General features: G+C 48.0%; 1 protein-coding gene across 1 annotated transcript in view; it reads right to left on the minus strand.

Moving 5' to 3' along the window:
• Nucleotides 1–24,143, minus strand: part of LOC308341633 (myomegalin-like) — a gene marked incomplete at both ends in the record, with an annotated part of 134,856 nt that overhangs the window by 48,274 nt on the left and 62,439 nt on the right. The window contains 18 exon segments of the mRNA XM_080801657.1: nt 730–919; nt 2,944–3,063; nt 3,709–3,840; nt 4,859–5,110; nt 8,353–8,538; nt 10,694–10,846; nt 11,461–11,684; nt 12,753–12,804; nt 13,815–13,872; nt 13,876–14,050; nt 15,607–15,716; nt 15,720–15,833; nt 15,837–15,926; nt 15,928–16,091; nt 16,706–16,822; nt 17,930–17,939; nt 17,944–18,120; nt 18,989–19,424. Of these exon segments, the coding sequence (XP_080657783.1) occupies nt 730–919; nt 2,944–3,063; nt 3,709–3,840; nt 4,859–5,110; nt 8,353–8,538; nt 10,694–10,846; nt 11,461–11,684; nt 12,753–12,804; nt 13,815–13,872; nt 13,876–14,050; nt 15,607–15,716; nt 15,720–15,833; nt 15,837–15,926; nt 15,928–16,091; nt 16,706–16,822; nt 17,930–17,939; nt 17,944–18,120; nt 18,989–19,424 (2,760 nt within the window).

A 24,143-nucleotide genomic window follows, 5' to 3' on the forward strand; every position in this document is an offset into this window, starting at 1 on the left:
AAGACCATTACTTTTACTTAACGGATGTGGAAACAGAGGCTCTGAGAGGTGAACTAACTTTGCTTGATGTCATGCCATTAGCTACATTAGTTGGGAGCAGACACGCAAGCTCTGTATTCTTCCTTCCCCTATGGTGCTCTATTCCTGGTGACAGGCAGTCATAGGGTTTGTGTCGGGGACGCGCATGATGGCTGGTGGGGATACTTCCTACGTTACAGTGAGACCAATATCCTTAAACTAATGGGAAGGAGGAGAACATTTTTTTCTCCAGGATCTGATACGCTGAAGCCCCCCCCCCTTTTTTTTAAAGATTGATCTGAGAGACAGAGATCACTTGCCTGCAAGCGGTAGGAGGGGCAGAGGAGGAGGGAGAGGAGGAGGGAAAGAATCCCAGGCAGACTCTAAGCTGAGGGCCATACCCAGCGCAGGGCTCATTCTCATGACCCCGAGATCATGACTTGAGCCAAAATCAACAGCTGGACACTTAACCGACTGAGCCACCCAGGCACCCCTGATATGCTGAAGCCTTCTAAAATAGGGTTTTACTCTCCCAACTTTGGAGTGAAAAGGCATTCTCAGAGAAGTCCTTCCTTCTGCTTGAATTCACCCATAAATCAGGAATAGCAGAGGGGAAACTGAGGGCCCCAAAAGGCTCCAATACCTGTCTTGTCAATATCCCATTAAATGTGAAAACAGGGGCCCCTTCCTTCTTATTGGGCTCCCCCTTACCTGGACTCTTTCTCCTGGAGGGACAGGCGTTCCTCCTGGAAATGCAAGATCTCCTGTTGCTTCTCCTTCAAGTCTTCCAGAAGCTGCTGCCGTTCCCCCTTATGGCGCTCCAGCTCCATCTCCAGTTCTTGAAGCTGGAATCTTGAGGACAGCAGGGCCTCCCTCAGGCATTCCGTCTCCTGGGAGCGCTCTGGGGAGCAGAACACAGGACGACTTACACTGTGGGGGCAGAGGCTGGCAGGACAATGAGCCCAAGCTCCTCCATCCTGACTCGCAGAACTAAGGCAACAGGAATGCAAGTTGATGCCGCAGCTGCTCAAAAAAGCAGAGGGTGTCAGCTCACTACATCCACATGCCCTGGGGAATGTGGAGCCTCCACCTTTGCAATGCCCTTGATCTTCTGCTTTCATAAGGTCTACCCTGCTATTAGAGAAAACGCTGCGGTTTCTTTCTTTCCTCTTTCCTTCCTTCCTTCTTTCCTTCCTCCCTTCTTCTGTTCCTTCCTCCCTCCCTTTTGAGAATTTATTTATTTATTTGAGAGAGAGAGATAGAGCAGGAGCAGCAGGGAGGAAGCAGAGGGAGAGGGAGAAGCCTACTCCTCTCCTTGCTGAGCAGGGGGCTCCATCCCAGGACCCTGGGATCATGATCTGAGCCAAAGGCAGGCGCTTAACCAACTGAGCCACCCAGGTGCCCCAAAAGCTGTGGGTTTTGATCACAAGTAGGCAGGCAGAGAGAAAGGGGGAAGCAGGCTCCCCGCTGAGTAAAGAGCCTGATGTGGGTCTCGATTCCAGGACCCTGGGATCATAACCTGAGGCCAAGGCAGAGGTCTTAACCCACTGAGCAACCCAGGAGCCCCAAATGCTGTGGTTTCTAATGCTCACTATTTTCTACATTCATACACCTTCTCTGTGATAATCCATTCTTTAATTTTGGTAAAGAGCATCATCAAGACTTCTTGTCCACAGTTTTTAGAATATATTATATTCGTCAATTTGAAAATGGGCACATCTGTCCTTTTCTGGGCTTGTGGAATCTCAATAACCTGCATGATTTCTCAGAGACTAAGGACAGGGGCTCTGAGAACCAGGCTGTAGGAGCTGTCAGTCTACCAGGGGGAAGTCCTTGGGCCTGGACGACTGTGCTTGTTCACATCTTAGTAACTTCTCCCCACTGAAGTCTGTGCTAGCCTTTCCCAGCATGCAATGGTGGTGTAGCAGTTGTGTCTTCTCTCTTCTCTGTGATGTCTCGTTACTTCCCCATCAGTGACCTCTCCCCTCACATCTTCCTGCTCCAAAGAGGCAGATTTAGAAACATCACTTGCTGTCTCTTCCCGTTCCACAACATTGTGGGCTTAATCCTTTAGGAAAGTATTAGTCTTTCATGACTATTCAATAAATATTTGCAGATAAATAAAATTTTTATTGACCAGGGACGCCTGGGTGGCTCAGTTGGTTGGGCGGCTGCCTTCGGCTCAGGTCATGATCCCAGCGTCCTGGGATCGAGTCCCACGTCGGGCTCCTTGCTCAGCGGGGAGCCTGCTTCTCCCTCTGCCTCCGTCTGCCAGTGCACGCTCTCTCTCTCTCTCTCTCTCTCTCTGACAAATAAATAAATAAAATCTTTAAAAAAAATTTTTATTGACCATATATTGATTTGATCAAGTCAACTGACACTAAGGTCAGCTGCCCCCAGGTCACACGGGAAATGATGCCCCATCTCCCTTGGATGCCCATCGAATAGTGCTGGGAACACTCTGGAGGACATCTGGCTGGTGCTTCCAGGCACAGAGTCCTGAGGATTACTGAGCAGAGAGGAGCCTGGACTGGGTGAGTGAGGGGACGTAGTGAGGAGACGGGGATGGCAGCTCAGTACCAGGAGAGACACATGAGGCTGCAGTAAAGTCTGGACAGGGAGAATAGACACCTAACTGGTATCCAGTTCATAACTAATGACTGAGTATCTGAGTATCTGTGGGTTGCACAGAGGTGGTGGGTGTTCTAGGGCTATCTTTGTCCCTAGCACCTCGGAGCATGAGGGCCCATGGTTGGGACCTCTCAGGAAGTAGCCCCTTCTAGACTGAGAACCACATGGGACTTTGGGTTGGTAGATCTGGTTAGCTGTTATCTCCGCCTTCTTCTCTTGGCTTCAAAAGGTGATTGGTGTGGCCAGGAGGAAAGGGACCGGGAAGGAGCGCAGTGTGTGGCTTTTACCACCCACCTCTAGAAACATGACTCAGTTGAGCCTGAAGTCTCCGGTTTTCTTCCTTAAGGACTCTGTTCTCGTTGTAGAGCTGAGGTGTGGGTTCCAGGCCGGGGCTGTAGAAATTGGAGGTAGATCCTGTCCCAGAAAGTGTAAGCAGACACGTTACACATTAGGGTAACAGATGCTTTCCAGAAACTACCCATTCTCTCCCTCCGGAAATACTGTCCCAACCCAGCAGGAGTGCCTGGGTCCCCAAGGTCTGGACCCCAAGCCTGGCAAGCCCAATGCCTGGTTTCTGTGTGGGCCCCACCATGTGCCCCAGCTGCAGCTGTTCCAGGGGCTCTTGTCCCCGCAGGAGCCACCGAGGGGCTGGGGCCAGGACAAGGGCATGTAGAAGGAATGGCCTCCAAGAGACCACAACCTGAGAGGAGAGTGTTGGGAGAATGGCCGCCTTGGTGAGTGGCTACGGGAAGGTGCCCGCTGAGCGGGCTCCACCACGTGCCAATCCCATGGTAAGGCAGAGAGGTCAGCAGGCACATATACCAGCAGACTAAGGACGGGCTGGGAAGTCAGACGCCCTGCAGACATGCCTCGTTAGCTCTGCCAGGAGGAAAGTTCTCTCTTAGCTCTAAGTGAGGATAAGAGCACCTGCTCCCCCTGCCTTGCCGGACTGTTTAGGAGCAAGTAGAGGAAAGCCCAGCACATGCTTTGGAAATCGTGAAGCCCAGCCTCTAGAGGCTCCCGGTCGTGACAGCGTGGGCAGCTCTGGGCCTCTCCTACCGCTCCCACGGGCTGCGCAGCTGAGCCGGTGTTCAAGCTGCTCCCGCAGCCGGTCGTTGATGCAGATGGACTCCTCCAGGCGCTGGCGCAGGTTCCGGATCTCTCCGAGATGTTCCTCCAGCAGGTCAGCCCCTACAGCCATCCCATCAGGACAGGGGAGAGGTGCGAGATGAGGAATCCTGGTCACCAGGGGGGCCCAGGTGGTAGTGGGGTACAGCCAGTGGCTCCTCAGCAGGATCCCTAAACATCCCCACCCTTGTCCCAACTTCATTCTCTCACATGGGCACTCAGGAACACAGCGACTTTGCTTAAAGAGGAAACGGGCTGTCAAACCCAGGACAGACCGCATGAAGCATGCCCCAGGGGCTGCCTCCTACACACAGTTAAGTGTGAGGGAGTTTCAAGACTATTTATTTATTTGAGAGAGAGAGACAGACAGAGAGAGAGAGAGAGAGAGAGAGAAAGTGCATGAGCAGGTGGGGGGGCACAAAGAGAGGGAGAAGCAGACTTTCCACTGAGCAGGGAGCCCCCAGTGAGGGCCTCGATTCCAGGACCCTGAGATCATAACCTGAGCTGAAGGCAGACACTTAACCAGCTGAGCCACTCAGGCGCCCCAAAGTATGAGGGAGTTTTAAATATAAGTGTACGATGACCAGTGTAACCGGTGAGGGTGAGGGAGTTCCACGTGGTTTAGAAAAATAACTGAAGTATCAGGAAAGGTATGGTGTGACCTGAGTGTGACTTTCTCTCCTGAGTGTGTTAGGGAAGACTTCACTCTAGCCTGATACCGTTCTTCTTATGGATACTTGATGGAATATTCTTTAATGAGGCATCAAGCCCTTCCTCCAGCCTCAGAGAGGAGGCATGAGGTAGAAGTCCGTGGATATAAACTTCCCCTGTGTGGTTAATGACATGAACGTGAGAGCACAAGGTGTGTTCCTGACTTTCCCAGTTCCCCGAACAGCACTGAGGCACTGGGCAGGGAGGCTGAAGTGGGGCACTTAGAAAGGTCCAGCACAGATAGGACCCTGTCATTTTACTCCCACTCTGTAAGCCAGGGACTAGAGAAATGAAAAATGCCCCTGCCCAGCTAGGAGATTCGAAATGAGATTTCATCTCGCAGACCGACCTGTTTGGCTTTATGTTTTACCTGTGGGTTTGGAGTTAAGCTGACACACAGAGGACCCTGAGGACAGGTCGCCTGATACACTCCCCTTCTGAGGCCTCATCACATCCCACTGGCTGCCACTGCGCAGGTAGCCAGGCTCCAGGATTCTGCCCAGTTCTGGGCCGCCCCTCAGAGGAGAGTGGGGCTGGGCGGGGTTGAGATAGTGAGAAGAGCTGGCTTCTAAATGGTTGCTTGGCAGTGCAGCTGGGGAAGCAGGATGGACGGTGCTGACACCTGGGCAGAAAGAAACCAGAGTGAGGAAGAGAGGATTGGAAGGGAAGGACCGGCAAGGAAGTGTGGGATTGCTAAGAGTGGACACTAACGGGGACATGTGCGATGTCGGAAATCCCAGTCCATTGCGGAATACCAGTTAGATGAAGACCATAACCTAGAAGCCATAACTTTCACCTCATGTGTTTGCTGGCATGAGACACCAAGAGGCGGAGGATGGACAAAGTATCTGGAAGTCACCAGTGTACACAAAGGAAAAGTCCAGGGGCTGCACTCCTGGCTTCTACCATAATTCCTCAAGATACAGTCCAGGAAAGTTCTGGAAGGAGAACTCAGTCCCAAAGCTGGGGGATACAGCACATTCCTATTCATAGATGTGCTCAATGCTAGCATCCATGGAGGGATGTGGGACCTTTCATTTAACATAGGCTGATGCTCTCATAGATCTTAGGAAATCATGGGCCTTCCCCTGACCCCGATCATCTCTGCTTCTATGTGAAAAGAAGTCCAGGCTGTGGGAGAGACAGAGAGAGGTGGGCAGGGCTGTAGTTTAGGATATTCCTATTCAGAAGACTGCTTTCCTTCAGGGATTATCAGCATGGGCAGCATCGTAAGCAGGTAGCTTGACCTAAGCAAAGAGAAAGAGGTCATCATTCCCTCCAGCTAAGCCAAACTCCTCAGAGGGGATAATGCAATTGGCTACATGTCAATTTTTATCTCCATTTGTAACTGGTTCTCAAACTTATCCACACACTACAGTCACCTTGGAAAATGTAAACAAACACATACTGATGCCTGGACCTCCCAGAGATTTTGCCTTAACTGGGGATACAGCTTGGGCACTGGATGTTTTAAAACCATCCCAGGTGATTCTAATTGGCAGCAAAGTTTGAGAAGTACCCATCATGGGTCTCTCCTTCCTCAATCTGCAAAATAATAGATGTTCACTAGGATCACTGGGGGATGAAAAATGTCAGCATCTGAATCTTTTTTTTTTTAAATAGGGCCCATGCCCAGCATGGAGGCCAATGTGGGGCTTGAACTCATCACCCTGAGATCGAGACCTGAGCTGAGATCGATCTAGAGTCAGATGCCTAACTCACTGAGAGTCACTGAGCTACCCATGTGACCCTCAGCATCTAAATTTTAGTTGGGATTTGTAAAGATGTGATTTCCTACCTCTTTCACACCCCCTTCCTCCCCAGCCCAACACAAGGAAAAGGGGGAAATCAGGGGTTGTCGACAGCTTACATTTTAACCAAGGCTGTAGAAGGTTCCAAGTCTATCAGTAACAGCGATCATCATTCTCACGTTCTGGTTGCACAGGCCACACAACAGAGAGCACATGCCCTAAACCATGCAAAGACACCAGACAGACTCTAACACAAGGAGATCTTTGCCCCACGGTGCCCCTAGAAGCCGCCATGCACCACTGTCCATGTGGAAGCTTGTTTCAAAGCAAACAAGGAACACTGATAAGCTGCCCTCCCTCAGAGAGGCCTGTGCTTCAGGACAGAAAGACAGGCCGTAATCTTGCTCACCAAAGCTGGGACCATCCAAACTCTAGTCAATGGCTCAGACTAAGTATGACTTGATCCCATCAACAGACCCTTTTTCATGCACAGATGTCTCCTATCTCTCCTTTTGGACAAAGACAAACTGACAAATGTGCATAGGTAAAGGAAAAGACAAGTCAGCTAGAGATCACTCTTGCCATCTTGATATGGGACAAATTTGTTATCCATCGAATATCAAATTCTAGATCAGAGGTTCTGATGAACCGTCTACTGATCTCTAAAGAGACAGAGAAAAGATTGGGCCTTCCAGAATTTGTTGAGCTTAGCTCTGAGCAGGATGGTAACAAAACCATCCTAGACAGAAAAGGTATCATGGAAACACAGGACTGGAAGCAGAAGACCTGGACTCAAGCCCATCTCCCCCACTTACTAGTAACCTTAAACAAGTAGCTCTACTCCCCTGAGCCTTAGTTCCTTGCCCGGGCTCTACTATCACACAACTGGTGTGAGACTCAGGAAGACCAGGTTTGTGTTGCTGGGTTAGCCTAGATTGCTACACCTGGGTAAAGCTGTGATAAGCAGGAGGCAGTCTTCTAGACGTTTCTGCCTGCAAAAAGGGGAGCTGTACAAACTCTCCTAAAAAGAGGATTGGTTCTGGGAATCAAACTGGGACAGAGTAGACCAGAGAGTGTGGTCACTTTCAGGATTGACATAAGAAAAAAACTGGGCTAAATGACGATGGGGGCTTCAGGTATATGAATTCTCAGCTGTGGTCCTAGGTCACTGGACACTGTGCCTGGTTTCCCTTACCATCAATCTCTGGCTCATCTGAGCCTTTATTTTATTTATTTATTTTTTTTGAAGGCACAGAATGTGGTTTTAAGGTAACATCAAACTGATTTCTAAAAAAAAAAAAAAACTGATTTCTAAGTGGGTGTTTGTTTTTTTAAAGCATTACTAGAGAGCAAATTCCTCATTTGAGGGTTCTTCTTCTTTTTTTCTAAGCTATAAATGACCCCACACCAACAATTTTGACAATGAGTCACCCAGCCCAGACATACATCAAAGCCTTTCCAAAAAGTTGACCATACAGAGCCTGAAACAGTTACAATCAATACGATCAATGATCTCTGGGAGTCAGAGGACAGAATTTACAATCAGGTATCACAGCCTGTGCTTCTGGTCCGAGCTGCCCACGTGTCACCTGTCCCGGGGTAGAAATGAACCGTGTGCCCTAGGAAGGGGGGCTTTGCCGCCTCTTCTGAATCCCTCTACTGCTACTACCCTTCATGCCCTCAACATAATGATGTCAGGAGCCGAACTTGGTGAAGAGCAGGAGACTATCGTAGGCATGGAAAGGACTCCCCAGAAATGGACACTTTGTCTCGCACAGGCAAGGCACAAAAGCTCTCACCCGTGTCCTGCCTGCAGACACATCACCGGTGTGTCAGGCTTTCAGCAGACTTGCTGGTACCCCACACTGGCAGCAGCGGGGCAGGAGCAGGTCTAGGACCTGACAAAATGATGAGACACACACACACCCCCCAGAAAGACAACAGTAAAGGTATTTCCCCAAAAAAGCAAGCAGGGCCATCCGCCAGTCCCCTGCTGGCGACATGCACACCCTAGGTCATTTTTCAAAACTCTGCCGCCAAGCCAAAGCCATGCAGGGCCACATGGGGCGGGGCGGCCAGGCCCAAGCACACGAAGGCCACAGGAAGTGCTCACTTTCTCCCAGCTGTTTCTGCAGCATCTGCAGCTCCTGCTGAGCCTCTGCCAAGGAGACCACGGGGGTCTCACAGCAGCCAAGGAGGGGAGGGCCAGTGGGGCTGAAAGGCAGGAAGCTGGGTGCTGCTGAGGGCAGTGGTGCCTGGGGAAGGCTAACCAGCGTGGGTATGGAGGGAAAGTGAAGGCCTAGAAACACAGAGTTGGGAAGAAAGGAGACACGTCATTAGAAAGAAAGGAATGGGGAAAAGATGAAGAAGATGAAACTATTTCTTGCCCTGATGTCTCCTTGGGGGGCGGCTATCATTCAGCATGGTGCCCGCCAACAAGGCGAAGGGCCAGGGTTGCCACCCAAGAGCCGGGCTTAGCGGACCCCTCTGCCTTCTCCCTTGTTGGGGACATCCAAAATACATATTCTATGCTCATCTTGGAAACAACCAGCTAAAGCAGGTAAGGTGGCATAGCTGTATCCCAGGCAGCTATGAGAGCCTCTCCCAGCTGTCCCATTCACGGAGGGGTCAGGACATCCACACCTTAATGCTCCCAACCACCCCTGGGCGTGAGTCGGTCCTTGCCCCTGTGACAAGACTCCCTACACCTGGAACTCCTCTGAGAGTATGAGGGCTCATCCCGAGAGGGCAGAAGCGGGCTGGGACTGTGGGGAAATGTGCATTCCTCATGCGTGTCATTCGAGTCTCATGGAAACAAACCTGAGAATCTCAAATCAACGCGTTCATTCACCAAAAGAAAAATCAAGGTCTTGGTAAAGTGACTCAGACACAATAGCTTGCATGCCGGTCTGGGCATTCAAATCACTTAGGAAAAATTCTTTTTTTTTTTTTTTTTTAAAGATTTTTTTTTTTTTTTAATTTGTCAGAGAGAGTGAGCACAGGCAGAGAGAGAGGCAGGCAGAGGCAGAGGGAGAAGCAGGCTCCCTGCCGAGCAAGGAGCCCGATGTGGGACTCGATCCCAGGACCCTGGGATCATGACCTGAGCCGAAGGCAGCCGCTTAACCAACTGAGCCACCCAGGCGTCCCAGGAAAAATTCTTAATGCGTGCAGTTGCTTCAGGCTCTGCTCTATTAAGTCATTAACTTTGGGAGGAGGGCTTGGAAATTTGCATTTAAAATAGATCTCCACAGATGACCATGATGTAGCCCATCTATGGACAAGTCTTTAGGGACCCTGGGACATTCTGATGTCTGAATCTGTCTCCTCTTTTCTAAAAACAGTTATATGGCAGGAAGCCTGTGGAGGAAGCAGAAACCAAGACTGATCTACGGAGAATGCCTCCGTGGAAAACAATGAGTACATTCTAATCACATCCCTCGCCCCAGGATGCTCACTGTCAGGGAAACAATGTGAGGACACCCACATTGCCCAGTGACACAGGTCAGGCATCCTTCAGGCAGGCATTCCGATTTTAAAACCCCTGGCCTTCTGCTCCGTTTGACCCCAGAGCATTTGCACAGATGTTTACAGCGCTAGGCAAACAGCTTTTCCCCATGACTTCCTAGGCCAGCTGCTGCCTACTCTGGCCCAGAAACTTCGAGCCCCAGCTCAGAAAGGGCCAGACACATCCCCTTCTGAAGATTTTGGCTGATGGGCTCTCAGGAGAAATGGGAGCCACAGAAGGACAGCATGTGCCTTCTGCGGGCACCTTACGACAAACCACACCAAGGGCAGCCAGCCCGTTGTGGCAAGAAGTAGGAGGCAGGGACAAGGCTTGCCTTCTTGCCATCACTGGTGTGGGGCTCTAACTGAGCACACTCCTGGCAGTTAGGTTGGGGCAGGTAAATGAAATGTACCCCTCCAACTGGCTGCAGGACAGGCACGATGTACATATCAAGGGCTGCCTGGTTGTTCGTAAATCCATGAATGAATGACCATGTAATGTCGACAGAATCTTGTAGGATCCGGAAGCATCCCGAGTTGTTGCAGAGGCTCTCCCTGAATATAAAATGGGTAATGCTTCCAGGCTAGCCATGAAGTGACTTTCTTTTTGTTCTGTGGTGACTATAATCATGGAAGAGACATTTTGCCTCTTTGCTCCCCGAGTGAAATGAAAGAAAGAAATGAAAATGTTTACTTTAAAAGGATTTGCTGACTACTGGTCAAAATTGGTATTCTGATCAAAGTCTACTACTACAGATCTCTGATTTGCCTAAAATATTTAGAACCAAGAAAATGCAGACACAATTGGTGGACTAGGAAGGCCTCTTGATTTCATCTAGGATCTGAAGCCTAGAAGCCTCTGACAGTGGAAACATTCGTCCTTGAAGAAAAGTCAAACAGGCTGCTGAGGGAGAGGAAACAGCGCTCCCGCTGTGTTGGCTGTCGCATACCTGGATGGGCCTGGCTGGCCTCCTGGGGGGGGTTCTGGGGAGCTGGCAAGCTGATGGGGTTGCTGCTGGGTTCGGCCTTAACCCCCCGAGGTGCACTGGTTGCTGATGGCTTAGAAGACAGTACAGCGGAATGACTCGAATGATGGATGGAATCTACAAAACCCATGAATGAAAGAAAATGTTTGGTGGTCGACAAAGAACTGGAATCTGGCCTTCTATTGAGCCAGCGGTACCAGGGCAGGGCCTGGCTTTCTGGGAAAGCACCAAGCACAAACACTGTGAGCCGTGTTCATTTCCTTGCTTGCAGTTAGCTTCTTGAGGGAGGCAAACCACCTGAGAGGTGAGAGTGGGGCCCAGACCCAGAAACCGTGAAAATGGCATTTCTAAAAGTACCAGGTGGCAGCGACAGCATCCGTGACTGCTGACAGATACCCAGGGGACACTGGCTCAGGACATGCAGTGAGCAAAACCACTGCAGGAGGGAGATGATGTCCCATTTGAAGAAGGAAGTCAGACAGACGGTCTGTGCTCATGAGACAATGGGGAAGAAGAGCCTGCCTGGATGTTATCGCTCTTCCCACTGCCCTTCCCCTTGGGTCTACCAGCTTGCAAATCCAGTGGAGACCCTGTGACACCCTGCAGAGTCAGGAGCAGAGCAAAGATCCTGAGGCACTGGGGCCTGTACTTAGTGTTTGGTCCCAGGGCCACGTTCAGCCTGACACACCAGGAAGGATCTATAAGGCCTGGCTAGAGAAACAGGAGGTTACCTGAGCGACCAGGCAGCACCTTCTTCTCTTCGTAGTGTGTGTACTCGCTGGCTACATCCATGTCAGAGCAGGCTTCCAGCTCATCAGACAGGAAGGAGGAGCTGCTGGGAGAGCGCTGGGAGTCCGACAAGGCGTGGCTGCTGGATGGCGTGAGGGACCGGGCGTCCAGCTTGGCCTGCAGGACCTCAATCACTTTCTCTTTCTCCTGCAGCTCTCTGCTGAGCCTAGTGGGGTGGAAAGAGACAATCGGTGAAGCCAAGGGCACCAGCCCAGCTTGTCCTGACCAAGGCACATGGGAAAAGTCACCTAAGTCAAGGGAACCTTTCCTGTGAAGAACCATCAAAATAACCTATCACTGATTAGGGGCGGAGAGTAGGTGGGGTGCAGAGGGAGAAAGAGGGGCAATCACCACCCAGGGCACTGCCCACAGGAGATGCTGGGAACTAGCAGAGATTCAGCCAGCCCTGTAAGGCACAGCTGCTCCAAGTGTGGCCCCAAGAACTGCTGGTTACCAGTCTCCTAAGTACAGTAACTGAAGGTAAGTAGTGACCAACACACAGCAGTCTGGCATCGCCCTTGACAACGGAGAGCAGGATGCGTGGAATCATTTGGATGATTGAGGTACAGCCCATGTATGTGTCTGGGATGGATTAGCAATGAAAACAAAACCAAAATGCTTTGCTCTTCACCGCAGGGACTTGGAGCAGCACCACGTGGTCTAAAGCAGGCTTCCAACGGAGAGGGGCTTAGACTAGAGGCTACAGCTACGGATTTTGAGCCCATATTTTACTGTACATGGTAAGATTCTCTGCAGTGACTCATTGAAAATTGGTTCCTGAGAGACCGTAGACTCACAGGAGTCTGCAACACCCAGGCCTTTCCCCCACCCCCACAAGGAACTACATTACGGTTCTTCAATTCTTTTTTTCCCCCGGGGGAACTGGACTACTACCAAATGAGCTGCCAACGTAGCTTAGGGTAAGTCAACTCAGCAGCACAGCCTCATCTTTAAACACCAGGGAAGAAAGCAGAGGAGAGCCTTCGGGGTGCCAAGGACCGCTGGAACCTGGTTAGTTTACTGTTGGGTCAGACTGAGTCTAGGTTACCAAGCCTGGAGCATAATTACACAATAGAAATCAACAGAATTATAGCAAAAGAGAGGCTAAAGTGTCTCATGAATAAACGAACATGTTATAATCAGCATTTCCTGGCCCCGATTTGTAAAGTTACAGTCACCCTGGACCCCTTGGGCCTTGTTCCTGATTCCTTTAGCAGATCCTATTTCAAGTTACCTGAGGGCCAGCGGTTCAAGTCCAGCTTGATCTTTCTCACTTTTATGATCCTCTGTAAGCCAAATTTAGAAAGACATGGTAAAAAACACTTCCTACATTATAAATGCAAGAGCATCTGTGGGTACAGAATGGTGATTCTTCTGTGTATGTCCAAGACATGCAGGAGAATTACTTGGGAAGGTTGCAGATTGTATCCTCAGAGAGTAGACCCGTGGGCTCTCTTGAACTCACCAGGCAGACCTCCCCTGACCTTGTGATCAGCCTCAGGACTTCCTCTACCCTAAATCAATGCAAAGAAGTTTGAAGCGCACTTGCTCAGCTTCTCTCTGGAATATTCCACCTTCTAAGCCTGCCACACATTCACTCCCAGGTGCATGCTCTGTGTCCCATCACAGCATTCATGGAGAGCCCACTCTTGCTCTGAGAGATGACAAACCATCCTGTCCCACCTCTGCACCTGCCACCAGTGTGTGGGATGGTTGGCCCCCAAGACTGATCTCGCTATCTCTTGGTACTCTCAGAAAATGTTTTCTAAGTAAAGAACTCCAAAAATAACCCATATTCCTAGCCCTTGCACTATGACATTCGGTGCCCAAACCACGTCCAAAGGGCAGGGTGCTTTTATACTGGAATCATATTCATGTATGACACCATGTGATAAACAAAGAGACACTGAAAGGCTAAACCATTGCCCAAAGCATATTAATGGCAGCATCCAGGCTACCATTGGGGTCTTGCAATTCTCAGGTCAGGCTCTTTTCACTATGATGACATCTTCTGATCTCTTCTCACTTTCTGCCCCTTAGCACTGGATGGACACAGCCTGCTTCCCTAAAGGTCACTTGCCATGAGTGCTCCAGTTTCTGCCATTGCAATCATGACCTCCGAATCCTGTGTTTCTCCTCAGTGTTCCCCACCAGCCAGTCCTGTTCCTGTAATGGCCCCAGGAAATGAAATGGAACAGGACCTGCGTTAAAAGACTGTGGTGGAGGTGTGGTGGCCACCTGGGCCTGGGGCTATGGGAGTGACCGAGTGTGTGCCAAAGCCCTGTGGCCAACTTACGGGTGCTGAGTTTGCTGGTAAGCCTCTCCGCCAGCTGGCTTCCCTGGGCAAGTTGCTCTCAGAAGCTCTGCCCCAGGTAATAGTCAATGTCATTGCTCCTAAGAAGGTCCTCAAATGATTTTACTATATCTTTCGCATGCTGGGTGAGAAGGTAACAGATGCCTCTCCCTTCTCGTATCTTCTGGCGTAGGTACGACAGCTCTCGGGCCTGATCCTGAATCAGGGAATCATATTTCCTAATACAGGGGAGGAGAGGAAAAAGTAAGAATGAAAAGGAGTGAATGTGAAATTACGGGCCTTCAGTAGAGATTTCCATGAGAACATTACAAAGGAGCTCCCCAGGCTGAATTCTGGCACACAAACCGTAGTATATAAGAGTAAATCCCGCTCTGATACATGATGTCAGTTTAGCAATTTAGTGGTTCTTACAATGTTTTGTGCACGTTAGCCTTATGTCCAGGAGAATCGTAGGTCCTGTGGAGGTAAATATGGTGCCCAATTTTACATTCCTCATGGGACTAGTAGAGTGTAGATTCACAGCTGATACTCAAGAAACACTAAATGTATTTACTGAGTAGATATTCAATAGACATAATAAATAAAAATAAGTTCAGTGACTAGAATCACTTAATCCTGGGACACCTGGCTGGCTGGCTCAGTAAGAAGAGCTCACGACTCTTGATGATGGGGTCAGGAGTTCAAGCCCCATGTTGGGTGGAGACATTGTGTAAAATAAAGAAATACATAAACTTGGGGGGAAAAAAGGAATCACTTAATTCTAAGTCTAGATAAGATCTTTCATGCCTTCTATTTGGAAGAACATCTCTATTACGGCAGACTGTTTTGCCAAGATGGCCGTTACATTCCTGTTCCACATGTTGTTTTGCCAATGTGCCTTTGCTCCTTCTCTCGTTGGCAGGTAGAGGCTGTTCTCCACCTCCTTAAATCTGGGCAAGCTCTGTGACTGAGGTAGTAAGGGAAGCGACACTGTGCTAAGTCCAGGAGTAGCTCTGAACTGTCCTAGCAACTTCTACTTCCACTCTGTTGGAAGCCAGCTGCCATGCAGATGTGGAACAACCTAAGACCACTTGAGAGGCCCACCCCAAGAAGAAAGACCCTGGAAGACAAGAAGCCAAGGGGGGAAAGAGAGAAGGCAAGGAGCATCATATCACCTGACACGTGAAGCCATCGGATGGCTGCCCCAGGAGAGACCCCCAAGCAACAGCCACCCTGCTGAGCCCTGTAAATCCACATAAATTATTGTTTGAGGCCACTAAGCTTTTGCATGGCTTGATACTCAGTGCAGATAACAAGGACAGATACCCAACACAAAGTATTGTATTCCATCACAAAGTCGTACTGAGAGCTTCATATATGTTAGGCAATTTTGATCACTTGTACTAATTCATTTAAACCCAGTAACCACCTGTTGAGTTAGGTTCTCTTACTCTCCTCATTTAATAGGTGAGGAAAGAGCCCAGAAAGTCTAAGTAAGTTGAACAGCTAGAAAGTGCCAGAGCTAGGATTCAGACCCAGGCAATCTGACTCCAGTCTTCCTACTATACCACATATGCAGTTGCTTTACTAATAGATTCCTGAGAGGAAATCCCAGAGACCTGGTGTCTCCCAAGCAGGGCCTACTGACCTTTCTTTGGATCTAGGCCTAGCATTTAAGTAGGTATTCTTCTGATCACCCTGTTGGGTTCTGTCTTCTACGTGCCTGGGCTAGCCCACCTCCAATACAAACTTAGACATTTTCAATCCTATCAGGCCCAAAGAGTGTCCCCCTTACCCAGGCCAGGAGGCTGATCTCAGTTCCTCTGCCAGCTTCCCTTCTACTCCAGTTTTCGGGAGCTGGGCCTCCAGCTGGGACACTCTCTGGATCAGACTCTCCAGATCCTTTTAAGCCTGAAGCCCCGGGGGATAGAAAGCCCCAGTGCCATCAGACAGCCACCCCTCATCCTCATCAGTGACACTGTGAGGTGAAGATCCCTCAAAGGTGCAAACAGCCTTCAGCTTTCATGGTCTCTCCAGACTAGATGAATAATCACTTGTAACTGAGAGGGACTGGACCTGGCTTTTGAGGTTCTCTATGAACTTGTTGGCATTCCGCCACCTGCGGCTGGGCCTTCAGGTCCCTGATGTCCTTCTGCAGGACAGAGATGACTTCCAACTTTCTGTATGCACAGAACTCCTTCCCTGGGGGGCTAGCCTCTGGGGAGCCAAGGCACCCCTCCATCAGGGCTGTTTCCCTGAGGCTGTTGTGCTCCTCACACTCTGAGAAACGACAAAGACATCTTCCTGAATAAAGCTACTCAGTGCTGCTGAGGCTTGGGGGCAGCTCTGGTGCCGGGGATAGGAATCACTAGAGCGAAAGTTGAGGCAGTACTTCATTCAGCCCCAAGCTTTACTAGCATTCAGACATGGTATTTCCACCCACAGCCTGCAGGTCAGGAACCAGGTACAGTCACCTTCTACTGCCCTGAGTGTTTTTTCTTTTCTCAATTTCAGTTTGGTGGGTGTACCTACAGTCAAAGTCCTTCTAGGATGGAAAAACAGATTTTTTAGCTTAGGGTTTGCATGTCTCCACAAGCTCATCTGGTCTCTTCATTAAAAAGTAAGCCTTAGATGATCACCAGTTGGACAGAACTTTCCTTCTTTTAATCAACAGCAGTATGTTAGAAACTAATTAGACACATTCCCACTCACACTCAGCCTTGTGTTGGACAAGAGTTCTCTGCCAAACTTCCCGTGTCTCACTGGTCCTGGGTCCCCTTCCCTCTACCATACCCCTCGGCCCTACTCCTCATTAGGTTGGGACTGGCCAGCAGCTCCCAGATGGGAAGGCCGACTCCAGAGAGGCCAGGTGAGCCCTGACCTTGTGTTCCTACCGGGACTGGTGCTCTCCTCCCGCTCAGCTTCATTCTCACTTCGGCTGCAGGTCTCGTAGCCCAGATCCTGGAGGCCCACCTGCACCTGCTTGCTGTCCTGCTTCACCAAGGATTCACCTGCTCAGGAAGAGACAGAGGGTGTCACAGAGGTTCTCGGAATGTCCCATGTACCCTCTCAACCTCAGGGGCATGTGCCCTAGCCCTCAGGGGCCAGGGAGGTTACAGCCAAAGTGGAATGGATGCTTCTTTGGACACAAGTGGGAGAAGAGACCACTCACTCCAGGCAGGACTTCCTTGCAACTAGGATGAGCCTCTGTGTGCCACTGGTGATCTCACCTACAACAACTGAGGCTTTGTGGGGACCAGATATCTTTATGTGGGGTATTATATATATTATCATCCCTAGAAGCCCCAGCGAAACTAGCAAGTGCTTTATCCACAGAGGCTCAGTAAATATGTGAATAGGGCCAAACTAATTTAGAGTCCTAAAACATCAAGATCCATATGGTTCTATAGGTAGCTACTAGCCACATGTGACTACTTCATATTAAATTAATTAAAATTAAACGAAATTCCCAAGTTGAACTAGATACATCTCATGTGCTCCATAAGCATTTCAATCACCGTAGGAAGTTCTAGTAGAAAGCATGGATTCTAAACCAATGGTGATGGCATATATATATATATATATATATATATATATATATATATGATTTTATTTTTCATTATTTATTTGACAGACAGAGATCACAAGTAGGCAGAGAGGCAGGCAGAGAGAGAGGAGGAAGCAGGCTCCCCACCGAGCAGAGAGCCCGATGTGGGGCTCGATCCCAGGACCCTAGGATCATGACCTGAGCCGAAGGCAGAGGCTTTAACCCACTGAGCCACCCAGGTGCCCCTGATGGTATATTTTTGAAGAATGGGATTTGGTGCCAAGAAGAGGAGAGAAACTATCAGTATATGTTGAGAGATGTAAAGCATTTTGCTGACTATATCTGAAATCAGCAAACCTAGACATTAGCCCATTTCTTCCCTATATGCTCACTGCAAACTTGCTTTGTTTTTTTCTTCTTCTCTGCCAGGTGCAAAAACTGAAGTTCAATAACCATTTCCACAATTCTAGGACCCTGGTCGGGATTAAATTTGTTTTGAGGCTGGAAAAGAAAAGGGAAGTCTACAAAGCACGTAGACAGATGTCTTAGTGATGGTGAAATTAAGACTTACTAAGCATGACTGTATTTCTCCAGCTGGTTGGCCTGGGCAAAGACCGTGGCTTCTGATATCAACAGCTTCTCCTGGAGGTCCTGGTAGCCTTGTCTGGAGTCGGCCAGCTGAGTGTGCAGGTGCTTTGTGGATCCAGGAAGGCTAAATTCTGATGGAGTTTCAGGGTCTTGGGCTTGGGACTGGTTATCCAGCTGTGAAAAGAGCCAGCATAGGGACCAGGCAGTAACAGTCCCAGGCAGTCCCGGCCCCTTCCCTTTCTGACCCCCATGGACTATATATATGGGTTTGTTCCAGCATTCCTCATGCCCTTTGGTAGTGGCTTGCTTTCCAGCTCCAAGCTCCTGCAGAGCTAGGATAATGTTTTATTCATCTCTGTATTTTCAACACAAAGTATGGTGCCAGTAGAGTCCACAGAGGGGCTCTCAGTAAATGTTGGTTCAGTGGTTGAAGAGAGGAGGGGTAGAAACCTCTCCTCATCTATCCTCATGCTCCTGTCGCAGCCTTGTCTTCCACTCCCCCCACCCCGAATCCTCTCTAGTCTCCATTTACTCAATAGTCAGCAAAGCCCCTCCCCTTAGGAGGATCCCAAAAGCCCAATCCTGTGGCCCATGAAAAGATACCTAGGATGGGCTGTGATAAAAATGGCAGTGATACAGAGAGATGTCGTTACACACCACTTGTCGGGGCTGCCTTAAGTCCCAAACATCCCTATACAGGATCCTATTGAAATGACCTGTTTTATACCATCTCTCCCCACCACACTGCATACTTACAGGCAGAGGCCAGGTCTTTCTGCCTGCTGCCCAATGCCTAGTGTGCCATCTGGAAAATGAAACACTATTTATGAAAAATTAATTACCCAAGTAATGTTTGTGAGACAATGTTGTAAAAGCTTTTCCAAAGGCTGAATATGTGAGGAATATTATTACCTCTGCTTGGGGGGCAAAGAAGCCTTTCCCTCAGTCCCTTCTAACCCATGGAGCAGAACTGTTTTAGGTAAAAGCTGTTACCTCCAGTCCTTCTCCACAGGTCTCTATTTCCATCTAAACCCACACTTACTTGGTGGCCATCCATGGTGAGGGTAGCCCCAACGCCAAGATTCTGTGGTCTGGGGCAGGGCCTTATATTCATGTGCTCCTCTTCCTGGCATTGGGGCTTCTCAGGAGAACAGACCAGCTCTGTGTTCATTCTGTCGATCTCCCGGGCCAGGTGTGCAAGGAGCTCTGGGCTAAGCTTACTATTCCCGTCCTTGCTGCTCAGCAAGAGCTGTTCTTTGAGGAGGCTGATGATGTTGTGGGCATTCTTCAGTTTTCCCTGGAGCTTTCTGAATTCAGCCTGAAGGCTATTCTCATTCAGACCCCCTCTGGCTACCACAGTTTCCACTGCCACCTCACCCTTCTCCTTGTCTTCCTCAATCTCCCATCCATCAGACATTGCTTCTCCCATCTGCTCTTTCAGCTCTGCATTCTCAAGGCAAAGGCTCAGCATGGTGTTCCTGCAGGAAATACACACACACCATGAGGGGGTGGCTCCTCTCTCGGCCTCAGTTTCCGTAGCCCCCATCTCAGCCCAGCAGAGACTGAGAGACACCCCAAAGCAGGAAGCCACCTCAGAGATGGACAAGGGCTCCTTTATTGGATAGACTCAGGAGGAGAGACTCCCGTATTACCACAGCTATTTGGTGGCAACAGTCCCTAAAAATCTTGGACTCAACACACATGGTCTAGTTGTCTTTACCCTGGTCATCCAGCCTCATGTTCTTTTCTTTTTTTTTTTTTTTTTTTTTTTTTTACAATTTTATTTATTTGAGATAGAGAATGAGAGCATAAGTAGTAAGTAGTGGCAGAGGCAGGGGGAGAGGAGAGGGAGAAGCAGGCTCCCCGCTGAGCAGGGAGCCGGATGTGGGACTTGATCCCAGAACAGGGATCATGGCCCAAGTCAAAAGCAAATACTCAGCCAACTGAGTTACCCAGGCATTCCCTCATGTTCTAATTTTCCCCTCATGTTTCTAATTATCACTGGTCTCTGGAATAAACAAGGGTACTTATAGTGTTAAGAAAAAAAAGTATAAGAAAGACCTTTCCTGGGACAAATTTATTATGGGTTCTACAATTCTATTAATTATCATTGGTCAGTTTTCAACCACTGGTTGAGAAATTGGGACCTAAGAAAACAAGAAATAAACAATACCATCAGAACTACAATCAAATGTACTTCTGTAATTATTTGCTTTACGTCTGGCTTTTTTGATAAATCATCTTCATGAGGTCAGGGACTCTTCCTGTCCTGTTCACCCTGTATCCCCAGAGCCTCCACAGTTCCTGCCACATAAAACATGCATACTTGTAGAAGACATAAAATGGACAAACAACTAATTTTCACCAAGACATTCTAGATTCCATCCTTTCTTCACACCGAACCCTTCGCCAGGGTTGGATGGAAGTGTTAAAAAAAACAACAACATTGCTTTAACAAGGCAATTCATTTAAATAGGCAGTTTGCTTAACCTCTTTGAGCCTCAGTCTCCTTTTATATAGAATAAGGATAACTCGTACCTAGTAGAGCTACTGGATGCTTAAATGGAATTGCATATATGGTCTAGTCAGTTCAGGGTCTACAACAGAGGGGTCATTTTATTCTGCTATACCAGCTGCAGACCTGAAAAGTACTAACATCAGAATTCTATGAGGTACTTGTAAAACAAAACAAAACAAAACACAACAAAACACCCACAACTTTAGAGCTAAGGCCTATGGATCTACATTTTACGTAAGTCCTGCAGGTGATCTGTAAGCATGCTGTATTTAGAATTGCTGACGAGAAGAGGCATGGGAAACTAGTAATTCACACCTGAAGAATTAGCAGTTGGCTCTCCTCCTAGATTGAGTTTCTTAGAATCCTGAACTGGCTGGCTCATTCAGTAGAGCATGTGACTCTTGATCTCGAGGTTGTGAGTTCAAACCCCATGGTGAGCAGAGAGATTACTTAAACAACAACAACTTAGGCTTTCACTTAAGTAGAATTTCACTACAGTAGAAAGAAATATCATGGGGACACCTGGGTGACTCAATTGGTTAAGCATCTGACTCTTGATTTCAGCTCAGGTCATGATCTCAGGGCTGCAAGACTGAGCCCCACATCGGGCTCTGCACCAGGCATGGAGGCTGTTCAAGATTCTCTCTCTTCTCTCCTTCTAACCCTCCCCCTCCTTGTGCATACGCTCTCACACTTACTCTCTTTTTCTCTGTTAAAAAAAAAAAAAGAAAGAAAATAAAAGAAAGAAAGAAAGAAAGAGGTGCCTGGGTGGCTCAGTCCCTTAAGTGTCTGCCTTCAGCTCAGGTCATGATCCCAGGGTCCTCGGATAGAGCCCTTCATTTGGCTCCCTGCTCAACAGAGAGCCTGCTTCTCCCTCCCCCCTCTGCCTGCTGCTCTATCTACTTGTGCTCTCTATTTCTATCAAATAAGTAAAAATCTTAAAAAAAAGGAAGGAATATCATAATTCAGTGTAAAAGAACCAGCATGAAGGATGATCAAAAGAATATTTCTAAGACTGTTCTAAAAAGTATACAGCATAGAAGAAAAGGCTTAGATATTAAAAATTCCGAGGCAGTACCATGCTGTCTTGGTGATCACAGCTTTGTAGTAAAGCTTGAAATCAGGTAACGTGATGCCACCAGTTTTATTTTTGTTTTTCAACATTTCCTTAGCAATTCGGGGTCTCTTCTGATTCCATACAAATTTTAGTATTATTTGCTCCAGCTCTTTGAAAAATACTGGTGGAATTTTGATTGGAATGGCATTAAAAGTATAGATTGCTCTGGGCAGTATAGACATTTTAACGATGTTTATTCTTCCGATCCAAGAGCATGGAATGGTCTTCCATCTTTTTGTGTCTTCTTCAATTTCTTTTAGGAGTGTTCTGTAGTTCCTCGAGTACAGATCTTTAACCTCTTTGGTTAGGTTTATTCCGAGGTATCTTATGGTTCTTGGTGCTATAGTAAATGGAATCGATTCTCTAATTTGCCTTTCTGTATTTTCATTGTTAGTGTATACATGGACCAGTGGAACAGAGTAGAGAGCCCAGATATGGACCCTCAACTCTATGGTCAAATAATCTTTGACAAAACAGGAAAAAATATCCAGTGGAAAAAAGACAGTCTCTTCAATAAATGGTGCTGGGAAAACTGGACAGCTATATGTAGAAGAATGAAACTTGACCATTCGCTTACACCGTACACAAAGATAAACTCGAAATGGATAAAAGACCTCAATGTGAGACAGGAATCCATCAGAATCCTCGAGGAGAACATAGGCAGTAACCTCTTTGATATCAGCCACAGCAACTTCTTTCAAGATATGTTTCCAAAGGTGAAGGAAACAAAGGCAAAGATGAACTTCTGGGACTTCATCAAGATAAAAAGCTTCTGCATAGCAAAAGAAACAGTCATCAAAACAAAGAGGCAACCCACGGAATGGGAGAAGATATTTGCAAATGACAGTACAGATAAAAGGTTGATATCCAGGATCTATAAAGAACTCCTCAAACTCAACACACACAAAACAGATAATCATATTAAAAAATGGGCAGAAGATATGAACAGACACTTCTCCAATGAAGACATACAAATGGCTACCAGACACATGAAAAAATGTTCATCATCACTAGCCATCAGGGAGATTCAAATCAAAACCACATTGAGATACCACCTCACACCAGTTAGAATGGCCAAAATTAGCAAGACAGGAAACAACGTGTGTTGGAGAGGATGTGGAGAAAGGGGAACCCTCTTACACTGTTGGTGGGAATGCAAACTGGTGCAGCCACTTTGGAGAACAGTGTGGAGATTCCTCAGGAAATTAAAAATAGAGCTTCCCTATGACCCTGCAATTGCACTGCTGGGTATTTACCCCAAAGATACAGATGTAGTGAAAAGAAGGGCCATCTGTACCCCAATGTTTATAGCAGCAATGGCCACGGTCGCCAAACTGTGGAAAGAACCAAGATGCCCTTCAACGGATGAATGGATAAGGAAGATGTGGTCCATATACACTATGGAGTATTATGCCTCCATCAGAAAGGACGAATACCCAACTTTTGTAGCAACATGGACAGGACTGGAAGAGATTATGCTGAGTGAAATAAGTCAAACAGAGAAAGTCAAGTATCATATGGTTTCACTTATTGGTGGAGCATAACAAATAATATAGAGGACAAGGGTAGATGGAGAGGAGAAGGGAGTTGAGGGAAATTGGAAGGGGAGGTGAACCATGAGAGACTATGGACTCTGAAAAACAACCTGAGGGTTTTGAAGGGGCGGGGTGGGAGGGTGGGGGAACCAGGTGGTGGGTATTAGGGAGGGCACAGATTGCATGGAGCACTGGGTGTGGTGAAAAAACAATGAATACTGTTACGCTGAAAATAAATAAAAAATTTAATAAAAAAAAAAATTCAGAGGCAGGCGTCTAGCCACAGACTAATATGCAACTTTGAGCAAGCTGCTAGAACTTTTTAGACTGGTGTTTCCTTGACTATGAAATAAGGATTAGGCTAGATGCCAAGGTCTTCTTCAGCACTAATATTATTCTATGACTTGGGGACATTTAAGTGGAATATAATAGGCAGGGAAACTATAGGACATGAATTAGAAATTGTACAATTGCACTGCTGTGTTCTAAACAACAGGCCCCATGATGATTATGACTCTTAGGGATGAACGAATGAATGGATTAGTCCTACCTTATCAGTCTCTTCCCCAAACATCTTTTGAAAAATGCCATGAAAAACAGAGTGGCCAGGGGCACCTGGGCGGCTCAGTCAGCTAAGCATCTGCCTTTGGCTAAGGTCTTGATCCCAGGATGCTGGAATCAAGCCCCATGTCAGGCTCCTTGCTCAGTGGGGAGTCTGCTTCTCCCTCTCCTCCCCACCTGTGCTGTCTCTCACTATCTCTGTCTCTCTCTCAAATAAATAAATAAAATATTAAAAAAACCCCACGGTGGTCAGTCTAACCAATGAATCAGCTATTTACCACTTCTGTAAAGTTAACAAAACAGCAGAGATTGTTTAAAGTGCTTTTCCATGATTTAGGGATTCACGCTGCTAAGAGAGAGCTGAGTGGAAGCAAAGGGGCCCCTGTATACATCATCTTCCCTCAGGGACTCTTCTGGTTCCACACGCAGCAGTGAAGCATCATGGGTAGTAGGACATTCTTCAAAA

This window comes from Martes martes (assembly GCF_963455335.1).
Source record: "Martes martes genome assembly, chromosome: 4".
Lineage (NCBI taxonomy): Eukaryota > Metazoa > Chordata > Mammalia > Carnivora > Mustelidae > Martes > Martes martes.